The sequence below is a fragment of the Perissodus microlepis genome, chromosome 6 (assembly GCF_051167445.1).
Source record: "Perissodus microlepis isolate ML-2025 ecotype Zambia chromosome 6, ASM5116744v1, whole genome shotgun sequence".
Taxonomy (NCBI): domain Eukaryota; kingdom Metazoa; phylum Chordata; class Actinopteri; order Cichliformes; family Cichlidae; genus Perissodus; species Perissodus microlepis.
Window position 1 is genome coordinate 16,427,260 of NC_140466.1, and position 13,173 is coordinate 16,440,432.

At 41.0% G+C, this 13,173-nt stretch overlaps 1 protein-coding gene and 1 long non-coding RNA gene across 2 annotated transcripts; both read right to left on the minus strand.

Annotated features, from left to right (window-relative positions):
• Positions 1-336: 336 nt before the first annotated feature.
• LOC146385401 (ubiquitin carboxyl-terminal hydrolase 37-like) lies at positions 337-3,166 on the minus strand. Its single transcript, XM_084931086.1, has 5 exons — positions 2,265-3,166; positions 1,823-2,179; positions 1,606-1,682; positions 1,317-1,425; positions 337-707 (listed from the first exon to the last, which is right to left on the minus strand). The coding sequence occupies exons 2-5, from the start codon at positions 1,928-1,930 to the stop codon at positions 630-632; spliced, it is 372 nt and encodes a 123-aa protein (XP_084787212.1). The 5' UTR covers positions 1,931-2,179; positions 2,265-3,166; the 3' UTR covers positions 337-629.
• Positions 3,167-4,328: 1,162 nt separating this feature from the next.
• Positions 4,329-6,261, minus strand: LOC146385402 (uncharacterized). Its single transcript, XR_014800506.1, has 3 exons — positions 6,095-6,261; positions 5,818-5,995; positions 4,329-5,723 (listed from the first exon to the last, which is right to left on the minus strand). It is a non-coding gene; the product is annotated as an uncharacterized LOC146385402 (long non-coding RNA).
• Between the last annotated feature and the right edge of the window lie 6,912 nt (positions 6,262-13,173).

The window sequence follows — 13,173 nt, forward strand, 5'->3', positions numbered from 1 at the left end:
AATGTCCCTGCTGATGAGACCAGTGAATGTGGGGCGACGGTGGCAAGAAAAAACTCCCTCCTGGAGGAAGAAATCGTGGGAGGAACCAGGCTCTCTGGGAGGACCCTTCCTCCTGAGGGCAATACTTACCAGTACTTGTCCTCCAGTGTGCGATGGTGGGCTGGGACGAGTGTTGTTTCTTCTCAGCATGATGATGACCTTAACTTCCTTCCTTCCTTCCATTTCCTGTTTCAGAACTGAGAATGAAGACAAAACTGGTTAACAAGGTAACAGGACATTTAAAAATTCTCTCACTTCAGGATGAGATGCTGTGTCTTCTTAGATTTCTCTTGTAAAACAGCATGTAGGCCGAGTGCTGCTGTTCCTCACAAGCTGCAGATCCAGTTGTGTGGAGCACCTGTGCGTCATTATAGGTGAGCCAGCGATCTGATGTAGAGTGCTGACTCTCCTCAGGATGGACAGAACTACAGATGTAGTGTCCTGAAATCACATTAAGACAAATGAATCCAACTTCTGGAAGTCAACTGATTCAAGCAAACAGTGATTTTGACTTAGTGCTTCTTAGAACATCAAAAGCTTTTGTGTGTGAGTCCTTCACTGAAAAGTAGCAAGTTTTCATTTTCTGTTTGTCACAAGTCTGTTGTTTTACCTGACTCTGTGCCTCCATAATGACTAATGATGCTGACAAGACTATAACAGCCACCACCCTGAGAAGGAACAAATCCAAAGAGTGTTAGTTTCATAAAGTCTCACATCAGTGCCATAATTAAGCTGATTTGCTGAGGCTACGTCCACACGAATGCGTTTTCGTTTGAAAACACATCGTTTTCTCTCCGCTTTGACCTCCCGTCCACACTGAGACGGCGTTTTCCTCAAGGAAAAACACAGCATCCTGAAAACGCTCTCGAAAACGCATACATTTGAAAACGGAGATGTCCCGTCGCAGTGTGGACACTCGAAAATGCAGACTTTCTAAAACGATGACGCATTTTAGTCATGTGATGCAGTCATGTGAGCAATTAAACAAAGATAGCCGAGTGCATTATACAGCAGTTGTTTTGATTGCTCTCAACTTTGACAGCCCTAAAAAAGATTAATATCAGTTTGTACATGCTCCGGATAGCTTTTCTTCAAATTCTGTTATTCTCACTCACTTTTGCGCATGCGCAGGACTGGAACGTAAGCGTTTTCGGCCGTTTCAATGCAGACGCACAACTATTTGAAAATGACTGAAAACGCTAGTGTGGACACGGAGTTTTCAAATCTATCAGGGCTAATGTGGACGTAGCCTGAGACGTTCTGCAGTCTGTTTTTACCTGATTGGATGGCACCACCAAGTCCCTCTGCAGCCTGACGGGGTCATCCACCTTCTGAATCTTGTAGGTTTGTGTAAAGCCAAACCTCTTCAGATGCAAGATCAGAACTCTGGCAGAAAAGAAAAAAAATAAAACAAACAAGGTAGAAAATAAGAAGAATGAGTTTCAAACACAAACAGAAGATGGGAGAAAACGACTGCTCAAGTATTGTCTCGAAAAACTCTGATATTTGATGCGCCACAGTTTGGAAACCTGGTCAGTCGATCAATTCTGATGTGACCTTACTCACCTTGGCAGTGTATCAAAAGACGACTTCAGTTCTGAGGCCGTCCCTCCACAATCACAGCGAAATTCTATTTCTTGTTCCTGAACAACAGCACAGAGAAAACAGGCTTTATGTTAGAAAGAAATCTCAACATATGCACACACACATACACACAAACACTAACAAAAAAGGTGTGTTAAGATCGCTGACACTACAACTCTATTGGAATTTGTGATCTTACCTTCAAGTATGTCTCTAACATGTTTATAACAGACCCCTCTGGAACCAGGTCAAGAGACAAGCTGGTGAATTCCTCTTGCTGTGATGATTGGTGACCGCAGCTACACATTTCAGGAGTAACGTAGTTAAAGTAAAGATCAGGTAGGTGGAAAAGAGGTATATGAAAATATTGCAACCAGCTCTGCGTTTCTGAAAGACAGGCTTACCTCTTGCATGTCCTCATGTTTTCCATTTTAAAAATGTGATGGTCTTCTACTGGGCAGGTATAACTTTGGCCCAGGAGAGCTGCGTTCCTCTCCAGGTGAGGTGTGAGCCTTTTGACCTCATTGAGGAACAATGTTAGGAATTCATGAGCGTCCTGAAAGAAAAGCAGAGAGATTTAAAACAGTACATCAAAATCAGAAGGTAAAGCAAAAAACGAAATGTCCAAATAGCTGACGCACTTTCTGTGCACTGCCGGTGTATTCAGGAGCTTGATTGCTGAATGCCTTCTTAAAAGCTCTTAGGTGGTGATCTTTAAGGCCATAATCTGTTGACTCATGACAGTCCCTGACATCAATGAGCCTTCTGTAGAAAGGAAAGGGTAAACAGACATTTCTGCTGTTAGATCTCTTTGTTCTTCAGGTTTTTGAAGAAAGTAGAAGGTTGACGTTGCTCACCTTAAGAGCTGAGCTTCTGGATCTGTGCTCCACAAAACCTCCTGACGCCTGATGTCTCTTATGAACTCCTCAATGTTGAGGAGGCTCTGCAGGCAGGAGTTCATGTAGCAGGTGTTTCCGATGTTTGGAAACCTGACACACACGCACAACGTTTACAGTATCAGTGTAAAAGAATTCATTTTCTCCACTTTGACAAAGTGAGCTTTGGTCTTTGTGCACCACGTGTACTCACCCGAAGCAGTCTATAGTCTCAGTTTGACTTTCTATTATTTTTCCACCGCATGCTACACTGCTCCAAAAAGGTAAAAACACAAACACAAAATTAGGAAAGATGTCAGGATGCTGAGCAGTGTATGTGCATGTATGCATGAGCTTTGAAGTTGAAACATTTTGGAGGACGTCTTTCTCTTACCTGTTAAACACATGCTCCCATCCACTCTCTTGGTCCAGAAGCTCCATAATCAAAGTGTCCCAAATCAGGTCTGCTGGGATCTTTTCCGTGGTGCTTCTTACCTGCTATATATAAAGGACATAGCTGTGTGCCTCATTGCTCTTAATTGCTCTCATTTAAATGCTTGATGACAGTGACTCTTTCCATAAAACATACCTTCCCGGATTTAAAAAGAGACCAGCGACACCTGTTTTGTGTCTTCACAGTGTTGGTCTCTGCCTCTGCATCGCTGTCAGTTTGCTGCAGAGGACGAACAAACATAAGTTTATTAAAAAAGTAAAGTCACGTAAAATTAACAAGTGCATTTTAAAGAGAATGTGCATTTCATATGTTTTGTGTAAAAGCAAACCGAGGAACAGCAGAAGAAGTGTCTCCATTTTCTCTTCTTCTTCTTCTTTTGACCATTTTCAGGGTTAGCTGGTGTGGCAGCAACAGAAGCATCCGGGATGCTGATCAGGAGAAAAGTGTAAATGTTGTGGAAATTTATAAGAAGGAGTACATTTTGCTAATACAGATTGCTAATAACAGTGAATAACTGTAATGGAATACCAACATGAACAAAATCATGTATTTTATACATTTACACTCTACATTTTCAAACGCTAATCTCTGCAACCATATAAATAATAGACAAGACTAGAAGTAGTAAAAAAGATGTAAATACACAAGGTGGAAGAAAAATGCCAATAAAAGGGAAATAAAAGAGCTCCAACTAAACCACTGCTATAAATATCTCCAGCAGCATTAAAGAGTGGCGCATTTCTTTACCTCTGATGAGACGTAGAAGGAATTTCCTTCTCTGCCACGTTTTGTTTGTGTAATTTCTGTTTAGAAACAAGAAAACCAACATCAGTAATGGCATAAAACAAACATACCAAGGGAGTCTCTCCATGAAAAGTGTCCAGTTAGAAAATTTGGTATTATTTCATATTATTTATCACTTTAGTGAGCTGTCAGCTCATGAAGCAGATATATAGGAATATCTTTAAATAAAATAAAAACAATTTATTCATGCTTTAAATTGAGTTTTAAAGTTTGTCCTATGAAATACAAAATCCTTCATTTGGTTCTGATCAAAATTCAGTTTTTACAGAAATCATCCATGAAGCTTCATTAAAAGCTTCAAAAATGCTTATTCACCATAAAAAATATTTAGAGAAACATCCTGCAAGTCTCTTCGAACTTACCTTTCTGTGAAAAAAAAACAACAAACGTTTAAACATCTTTGAACTTAATTTGAGGACATAGCTGTGCTAAATTGCTCTTAATTCTTCTCATTTAACTGTGATGAGTAAATGCTTGATGACAGTGACTCTTTCCATAAAACATACCTTCCAGAATTTAAAAAGAAACCAGCGACACTTTTTTTGTGTCTTGTGAAATGAGACAGCGTTCCTCCGAGACCCTGGTGCTATATATGACATATACGGACAAACCCAGGACTACATAAAGTGCAGTGTGCATAAGCTGCAAAAATAAACAAGACAAAACAGTGCAAAACTAGACAGAACAGGATGATACAGACACAAGACAATGGAAATGTGCAAAATGCTGAGTATTGTGCAAAAGTAACTTGGTGTCTGTATGTATGTGTATGAGTGTGAGATACTGCAGATAAGTGCTTGGTAGTGACGTGTGTGTAGGTGTGCGTGTGCCAGTGCAGTCACTGAGTGTTCAGGGGTCTGACGGCTTGTGGGAAGAAACTTTTCCGTAGTTTGGTAGCGAGGGCCCGGATGTTCTGGGACCTCTTTCCAGAAGGCAGCAGGGTGAAGAGTGTGTTTGAAGGGTGTGTGGGGTCCTCCAGCAAGCGGTTGTTATAAGGAGGGGAGAGGGGCTCCAATGATCTTCTCAGCTGCTCTCACAATCCGTTGTAGGGTACTGCGATCCAATACGCTGCAGTTACCATACCAGACAGTGATGCAGCTACTTAGGATGCTCTCGTTAGTCCCACTGTAAAAGGTGGTGAGAATGGATGGTGGGAGATGGGCTTTCCTCAGCTTCTGCATGAAGTAGAGATGCTGCTGGGCCTTCTTGGTTATGGAGCTGGTGTTGAGGGAGCAGGAGAGGTTCTCCGCCAGGTGGACACCAAGAAATCTGGTGCTCTTGACGACCTCCACAGAGGATCCATTCATGTTAAGTGGGCAGTGATCCCACTGTGCTCTCCTGAAGTCAACAATCTCTTTTGTTTTGTCCACGTTCAGAGACAGGTTGTTGACTCTACACCTCTACAGATGGCCCGCAGTGCAACCCTTCAGCTCCCTAGTAGATTCACCTATATACAAATTTAAAGACCTAGGAGACTTACTTCTCGTCAGAGTTGTAGCATTCACAAGATTTTCAGAAAACTTGACCTTTGAACTTGAGGTCAAGGTCACTGATATTCAAACTGACCCCAGAACTTTAGTAGATGCACCAATGGCATCAATTCAAAATCCTGCCCCTCGTTCTCGAATTATTGTCTTGACCAAGCTGAGTATACAATTATGAAACAATCATTTTCCATTTTTATTTCACTATCTGTAACTAAGACAAATAAACAGTATTTGGGACACAAGTCACTATTAAAGTGGTTAGTGAGACTCCACATCTGATAACAGTATAACACACTGCTTATTTATGTAAAATTGTCATCAATAAATGTGTTCAAAACAGAAGCTACACTGGCTTTAAAAGTTTTTGTTAACTCTGACTACCTGTCTGCTCTTACCTGTTTCTTTTGCTCTCTGCTGTCTTCATCCTCCATCCAACTCTACAGCTATTGTTAGGGATGACATGATGAAACTGAAGGGTGTCTGGGCACCGAAAAAAGAAAAGAAGAGAGATTGGATTAGGCTGCAGCTGGCGTGCCATTCTCTCACTTCAGGATGAGATGCTGTGTCTTCTTACGTTTCTCTTGTAAAACAGGATGTAGGCTGAGTGCTGCTGTTCCTCACAAGCTGCAGATCCAGTTGTGTGCAGCACCTGTGCGTCATTATAGGTGAGCCAAGGATCTGATGTAGAGTGCTGACTCTCCTCTGGATGGACAGAATTACAGATGCAGCAGCTGTTTCCGATGTATGGAAACCTGACACACAAACAAAAGTTTACAGTATCAGTGTAAAATAATTCATTTTGTCCAGGTTGAGAAGGTGAGCTTTGGTCCTTGTGCACCACGTGTACTCACCTGAAGCCGTCTGTAGTCTGAATTTTATTTTCCATTATTTATCCACCGCCCAAATGTTTCACTACGCTACTGCAAAAAGGTAAAAACACAAACACACAATTAGACACTGAGCACTGGATGTGCATGTATGCATGAGCTTTGAAGTTTAAACTTTTTATTTTTATTTTTATCATCAACAATTTTTATTTATTTCATTTTAAACTTCAATAACAGAGCTTAAGGATAACTACATAAATAAATAGTTTAAAAAACAAACAAACAAAAACAAAACAACAACAAAACAAAACACTACAACAACAAAAAACAAAACAAAGGGAAGTTATCCTATTCTTTCTTCGCACACCAATCCCCACACCACCACTCTGTCATTACTCCTCTGTTCTTCAAGTTACAGAAAGCCAGCTTGTAAAGGGGGACCAAATACAATCATATTGAGGCAATTTGTCTAATAAACCATAAGTCACTTTTTCGTAAGACGCCAACTTAGCCATTGTCTTTAGCCACTCTTCATAGGGAGGGGGGTTCTTTTTCCGCCAATGTCTTAGCAGGACCCGTTTGGCCGTAGTAAGAGCCAAAATAATCCATCTTTTTGTATAACTGGAAAAATCTCCATCAGAAAGTTCTGTGGTTATACCAAGTATGGACAGTTTTGGTGAGATACCAAATCTCCTTTTTAAAACACTGAAAATTACCTCCATTATATTTTCCCACCAATCCCGAAGTGCCGAACAGCTCCATAAGATATGTAAAATCAAAGCATTTTGACCATCACATCTCCAACATTCGTCCGTAGAGGCCAGGTTCCATTTATACAATTGTTGCGGTGTTCGATGCCACCTATGGATTATCTTAAGTTGAATAAATCTACTGCCTGTTTCTTTATACATAGTATTAACATTTTGAAAACATGAATCCCATTCAACTGAAGATATGTCCAATGCCATGTCCTGGGCCCAGTAGCCCTTAACTTTAAGGAGAGGGTCAGCTGACCGTTCTTGCAATAAGTGATAAATCTTAGAGGTAATGCCTTTACCCAAGGGTGATCTTGAGAGCAGGACTTCCATAGGGTTGCCCACAAGACAACTCAAGGGGGTTCCCAGCCACTTCGATAATGAACTATGTATTTGGACATATCTCCAGAATTGATTACGCTGCAACTTATATAACTCTACAATTTTATCAAAGCTTAAAAAACATTTAGTCCCACAGTCAAATAAATCTGATACATTAAGGATGCCTGCTTTACGCCACTGTAACCAGTCAACCGATGTCCCTCCAATTAAAATTCTTTTATTACTCCATAAGGTTGCCGAAGGTGATTTAATAAAGTCCCAGCGACCTGCCCTATGTAATTTAAACCACAATGTCTTTGCAATTATAGGATGGGTAGTTTTATGACTGGTATCAAACAGCTCCCTCCAAGGAGAAATACCGCCATTAACTTCCGTCTCTATACGGGACCAGATGGGTTTAACTGGTGCAGTAGGTAACCAAGCTCTAAGTTGTTTCACGTTCATCACCCAATAATACCATTGGAAATTAGGCAATGAAAAACCTCCTTGTTTTGCACTCGCTTGAAGTTTCTTAATACTTAAACGCTGCGGTGAGCTACCCCAAAGAAACTGCCGGATTAAAAAGTCTAGATCTTTGAAATACTTATCTGGAATGTGTAATGGAATATTAGATAAAATATAAAAGATCATGGGTGCAGTCATCATCTTAATACAACTAATTTTACCCCATATTGTGAGACGTACTCTGGACCATCTACCAAATTCCATTTTTATTCTTTCCAACATTGGCTCCATATTTGCTCGAACCATCTTAGTGTAATCCGGGGTAATTTGTATCCCCAAATACCTCAAACCATTCACGGACCACCGAAACTCCCACTGTTTAAATAAAGTATGGGGGCAGTGTCCTGACATAGGCATTGCCTCTGATTTATCCCAGTTGACGCGATACCCTGAAAGCAGCGTAAAGCTTTCTACACATTCTAATAGGGCTGGAATTGACTTCCCAGGCTGGGTCATAAGTAACAACATATCATCTGCATATAATAGAAGCTTATGTTGACTATTACCCATCGAAATTTCAAATATATTTACATTATTTCTCAGTTTTTGTGCCAAAGGCTCTATAGCAATTACAAAAAGACCGGGGCTAAGGGGACAACCCTGTCTTGTGGATCTCTGTAAAAGGAATAGGTCTGATATGAGCCCATTCGTCAATACTCGCGCTGAAGGCGAATCATATTGTAGCGGGTCAGGGCTGTTCGGGGTTCTGTTTGTGATGTTTTGTTTATGTTACCATAGTGACGGGTGACGCCCTCTGGCTGCGACGGTGTGTCCTTCCGGGGTCAGAGGGCGCCCTGTGTGTTGTTGTTGCTGTTCTGTTGCCGTGCTGAGCAGTTAGCTAGCGGCAGTGTTCTTCTGCAGATGTTAATAAACGGCTGTGCTCCCTGGCTAGCTCACGGAAAGCAAGACCAAACGATACCTCCGTCTCCTCCTTGTCTGAGCTCGCCAAAATATAATATCTTTATCCACCTAATAAAATTGTCACCAAAACCAAACTTTTATAATGTCTTAAACAGATAATCCCACTCAACACAATCAAAAGCTTTTGCAGCATCCAGCGATAGGGCCACTGTTGGATGTACTGAATCATATACATAATTTTGCAAATTAACCAACCGCCTAATATTATCTGAACCATAGCGGTTTGGAACAAAACCAGATTGGTCTGCATGAATTATTTTCACCATTACTACTTTTAATCGACCCGCTAAGACCTTTGCCAAGATTTTTTGGTCAGAATTCAGCAAAGATATGGGGCGGTAACCACTTGGGTCTAAAGGGTCTTTCCCAGTTTAAAGAATAAATGTTATAAGTCCAGAGTGCATTGACTGAGGTAATGAGCCTACTTTGAACGCCTCATTATAAACATCGAGCAACAGGGGACTTAACATATCCTCAAATGCTCTATAGAAATCCAATGGTAACCCATCTAATCCTGGAGCTTTATTAAGTGGCATACTGTTAACTGCACGGGTAATCTCCTCCACTGTAATTGGAGCATCTATAATCTGCTGGTCAGTAGTAGAAAGCTGTGGCAGGTTTAAATCAGTAAAGAATGCTTTGAATTTCTGTTCATCTAAACTCCCTTGTGTAGAATAAAGATTATTGTAAAAGGCCCTGAATCCATCATTTATATGTCTAATAGAAGTTGAAATAACCCCATCTGATTGTCGTATGCCTGGGATATGGTTCATACTGTCTTTCTGTTTAAGACGGTATGCTAATAAACGACTCGGCTTTTCTCCCATTTCCCAATATGCTTGATTAATGCGAAATAAAGCGTATTCTGCCTTTCTGTTGTACAGTACATTCAACTTATATTTAACTTGAACAATTTTATTCAACGTAACTCTGTCTTTTGTATGGGAATGTACTGCCTCAAGTGCCTTTAATTTGGCTTCTAACGTAATGATATTCTTGTTAGCTGCCTTCTTTTTAAAGGAAGCGTAAGAAATTATCCTCCCCCTTAAGTATGCCTTCATAGCATCCCACCAAGTAGCCAATGTAGTGTCCTCTCGATTATTTGTCTGTTTGTAAAATTGTATTTCATCTCTTATCAATTTAATAAACCCAGAGTCTTTAATTAAGGACACATTTAAATGCCATCTGCGGCTTTGAGGAATCTGTAAAATATTTCCAAGACATAGAAAAATTGGCACATGGTCCGAGAATACTATATTACCAATACTTGAATCTATAGAGTTATTCACTAAGGCTTCAGAAATAAGAAAGTAGTCGATTCTAGTATAAACATTATGAGGCGGAGAGTAAAAGGAATATTCCCTGCCTTCTGGATGCATTGTCCGCCAAATATCATTCAGACCTAAATCTGAGGTCATCTGCCTTATGGCAACTACAGATTTACTCTCTGTGCCTCTCCTAGGAAGTGATCTATCTAGGTCTTGATCCAGTATTTGATTAAAATCTCCTCCTACCACTATTTGTGCACCTTCTAATTCCAAAAGATACTGTGACAGGTTATGAAAAAAGGCGAGTATGTCCGCATTAGGTGCATAGATATTACATAAAATTATTGGTGTGTCCAGTAGTTGTCCATAAACCAATATAAATCTACCTTCCTTATCTGTTATTACTTTTGTTTCAGCAAAGCTAACTGCTTTATGAATCAGAACCGACACTCCCCTACTTTTATCAGTTCCAGGACTGGAAAAGACTTTACCTACCCAGGAACATTTAAGTTTTAAGGCTTCTGACTTGCACATGTGCATTTCTTGAATAAAGGCTATATCAACTCTTGATAACTTTAGATATGTTAACATTTTCTTCCTCTTAATCCCGTTATTCAACCCCTTAACATTCCAGCTGGCTATTTTGAAATCTGTCTGTCTATCCATCTTATATGTTGTCTCCTTGACCTGGAGACAACATATAAGATGACACCGCCATGGACCTCAACCAGCAGGCTTTGTGTTACCTGTTTCTTTATACAGGAGCATGTAGGGGTGGACTGCCTTTTTATTTGATTACCCTTTTCTCATGTTTTTGTTAGTTCGGGACATTTTGGGGGACATTATTCTCTTACTTGTTAAACACATGCTCCCATCCACTCTCTTGGTCCAGAAGCTCCATAATCCAAGTGTCCCAACTCAGGTCTGATGGCATTTTTTCAGTGGTGTTTTTAACCTCTTGGGAACTTTCACTACATTCCTTACTTGATGCAGAAAGAAGAAAAGAGTCAGGGATGCATAGCAAGCACAACAAGACACCAGCAGCAGTCCAGACCTTTCACCAACTGAAGACATTTGCAGCACCATAAAACATGACAGAGAAGAGCTGGGACTATGTGAAAGGGTGAAGTGCTGCAGTAAAGTTGCAATGGTCCTATCTTTTATACAGTCTATGGTTCACTCTATTAAGATGTGATTATCTCCAAGGTCCATTTAGTTTTAGTTAGCTGAAGCTAAACCAGAAGTTAAAACGAGATGATGAAAAACATTTTTAGTTAATGTTACGACTGTTGTTGTAATGTTGTCTCATATGTAAATCTGAGTGTGCAGGTGCCTTTCCGTGATTGGTGCATCCATGGGACGGACCATACAGATTGGCTAATGACCTGGAGACAACATATGAGATGACACCGCCATGGACCTCAACCGGCAGGCTTTGTGTTACCTGTTTCTTTATACAGGAGCATGTAGGGGTGGACTGCCTTTTTATTTGATTACCCTTTTCTTATGTTTTTGTTAGTTAGGGAGATAAGACACTGTCATTTGGTTTTATTCTTTTCATAAATAAGTTTTGTACATCCTTTTGATACGGTCCCTCTTGTTTGTTGTTTTGGGGTCCACCCCGAAGCTATAGTTCGCTCCTTTCCTTTGTTAGAATTCAATCACTGTAAATAAATCACCATCAAAATTGTACTGGTTGTGTGATGTGCTGCTTGGGGTCAGACAGGGGTGGATCACCCCTATATTATGGTCTGGCCACCCTTAGACAGGCCATAACACTAACTAAAATGAAACTAGACTTAAAACTGGCTGGTGTCCTTACCAGTGACCTTGGGTCTGAACTGTGGGCTCCTCTTTCCAGGTGTTCGTACTGCCTGAGTGGGACCAAGATGTGCTGTCTTGCCTCTTTTGGGTTTTCTGCATGTTTCTGGCTCAGCATGCACTTCTTGGCGTTCGCTGTTGGTTGCAGCCACTTGAGGTTTCTGGGCTCATTTGGGTTCTCAACACTGGGTGACTTTGATGGGAGTGAAAGCATCCTCACAACATAAATCACCACACTACCTGCTTTTGTTTCAGATTTTTTCTTTATCCTTGTTAACATGTTTGGGTACTGGGTTTACCTGTAATGCATTTTGTGCTCCAAAAGCTGTTATTTTGTGCAGCTGTGCTCCAAAAGCTGTTAGCATGACCTTTTTTTATCATTAGATTGTGCCACACCAGCACCTGAGAGAAAAGCTTTGAGTTTGATTTTGTGTTTTGCAGGCACTCAGGAGAATAAGTCATGATGTTTCTTGTGTTTGTCATGTTAGTATCTCAGTGCTTGTCAATCACCAGTCAACAGTGTCACCACTATGAACAACATCCTGCGACCGTTTGAGTCAAAACCTTCGAGAAGTCCCTGCAGCCGCTTCAAAAGTCATCACTGAGCTCGATCTCTCTTTTAACACGCTGGAGACAACAATGAAAGATGACTTTCTTTCATATGCTGCTTTGAGGGCTTTGTTTGTGAACAACAACAGAATCAAAACCATCCATGAAGAGACATTTCACCCGCTGATTAATTTGGAGAAACTGGACTTCCACAAACCAGTTGGAGACTTTGTCTTCTGGATGGTTTCAGAACCTGATTTCTCTCCACTATTTCAATCTTTTGGGAAACAAATATACAACACTGGGTCCGGGAAACCTTTTCCTGCCACTGAGGAGCTTGAAGACCCTCCATTTTTGAGGAGCTTTCCTTCAGTCTGTCAGTGAAAGGGATTTTTTTTTAATCTTGAAACTGCCGTGACCCTGTCCAAAGACCAGCTGGCCGGGTCAGTCATGGATATTCACAAATACCCCATAGTACTGGTGGAAAAGAAATATCGGGGGAAAATGCATAGAGTAACGGCTGCAGTTAGCTGACGGCCATCACACCCCTTAAATCTGAAAACTGATTGGTCGGGGTTTAGTAGCTCAATAGGGCAGTATGTAGGCCTGCACACACCACCAACAGGGACACGTGGCGTTTGGGTTGCCCGTTCCAGCAATTCGCTACACAGAAGATAATGGCATTATGCAACTGGCCCTTTGATCAAATGATGAGAGCTGATAGTCAAATAGTGCGCCCTGACATAGCACTGACATTTCCACATGTTGTAACGAGTAGGGACAGACCATGTTCAGTGTGTCGTGACACTTGCACGATGGAAGAACACACCCACTTGTTGGTGCCAGAAGAGCCACTGAGAAATTATTGTTTTAGCTGGCTCATTACAAGTCGATGGCTGGTCACCTGGAATAAGATAAAACTCTGGAGCGAATAATTGCCCGA

What these genes read in the sequence shown, in the direction of transcription:
- LOC146385401 (XM_084931086.1), bottom strand. Translation starts at nt 1,930, where the DNA reads ATGTGTAGCTGCGGTCACCAATCATCACAGCAAGAGGAATTCACCAGC. An exon ending in TCTTTTGATACACTGCCAAG is followed by an intron (nt 1,426 to 1,605) that starts GTGAGTAAGGTC and finishes CTTTTCTGCCAG; the next exon opens with AGTTCTGATCTTGCATCTGA. An exon ending in TGGTGGTGCCATCCAATCAG is followed by an intron (nt 708 to 1,316) that starts GTAAAAACAGAC and finishes GTTCCTTCTCAG; the next exon opens with GGTGGTGGCTGTTATAGTCT.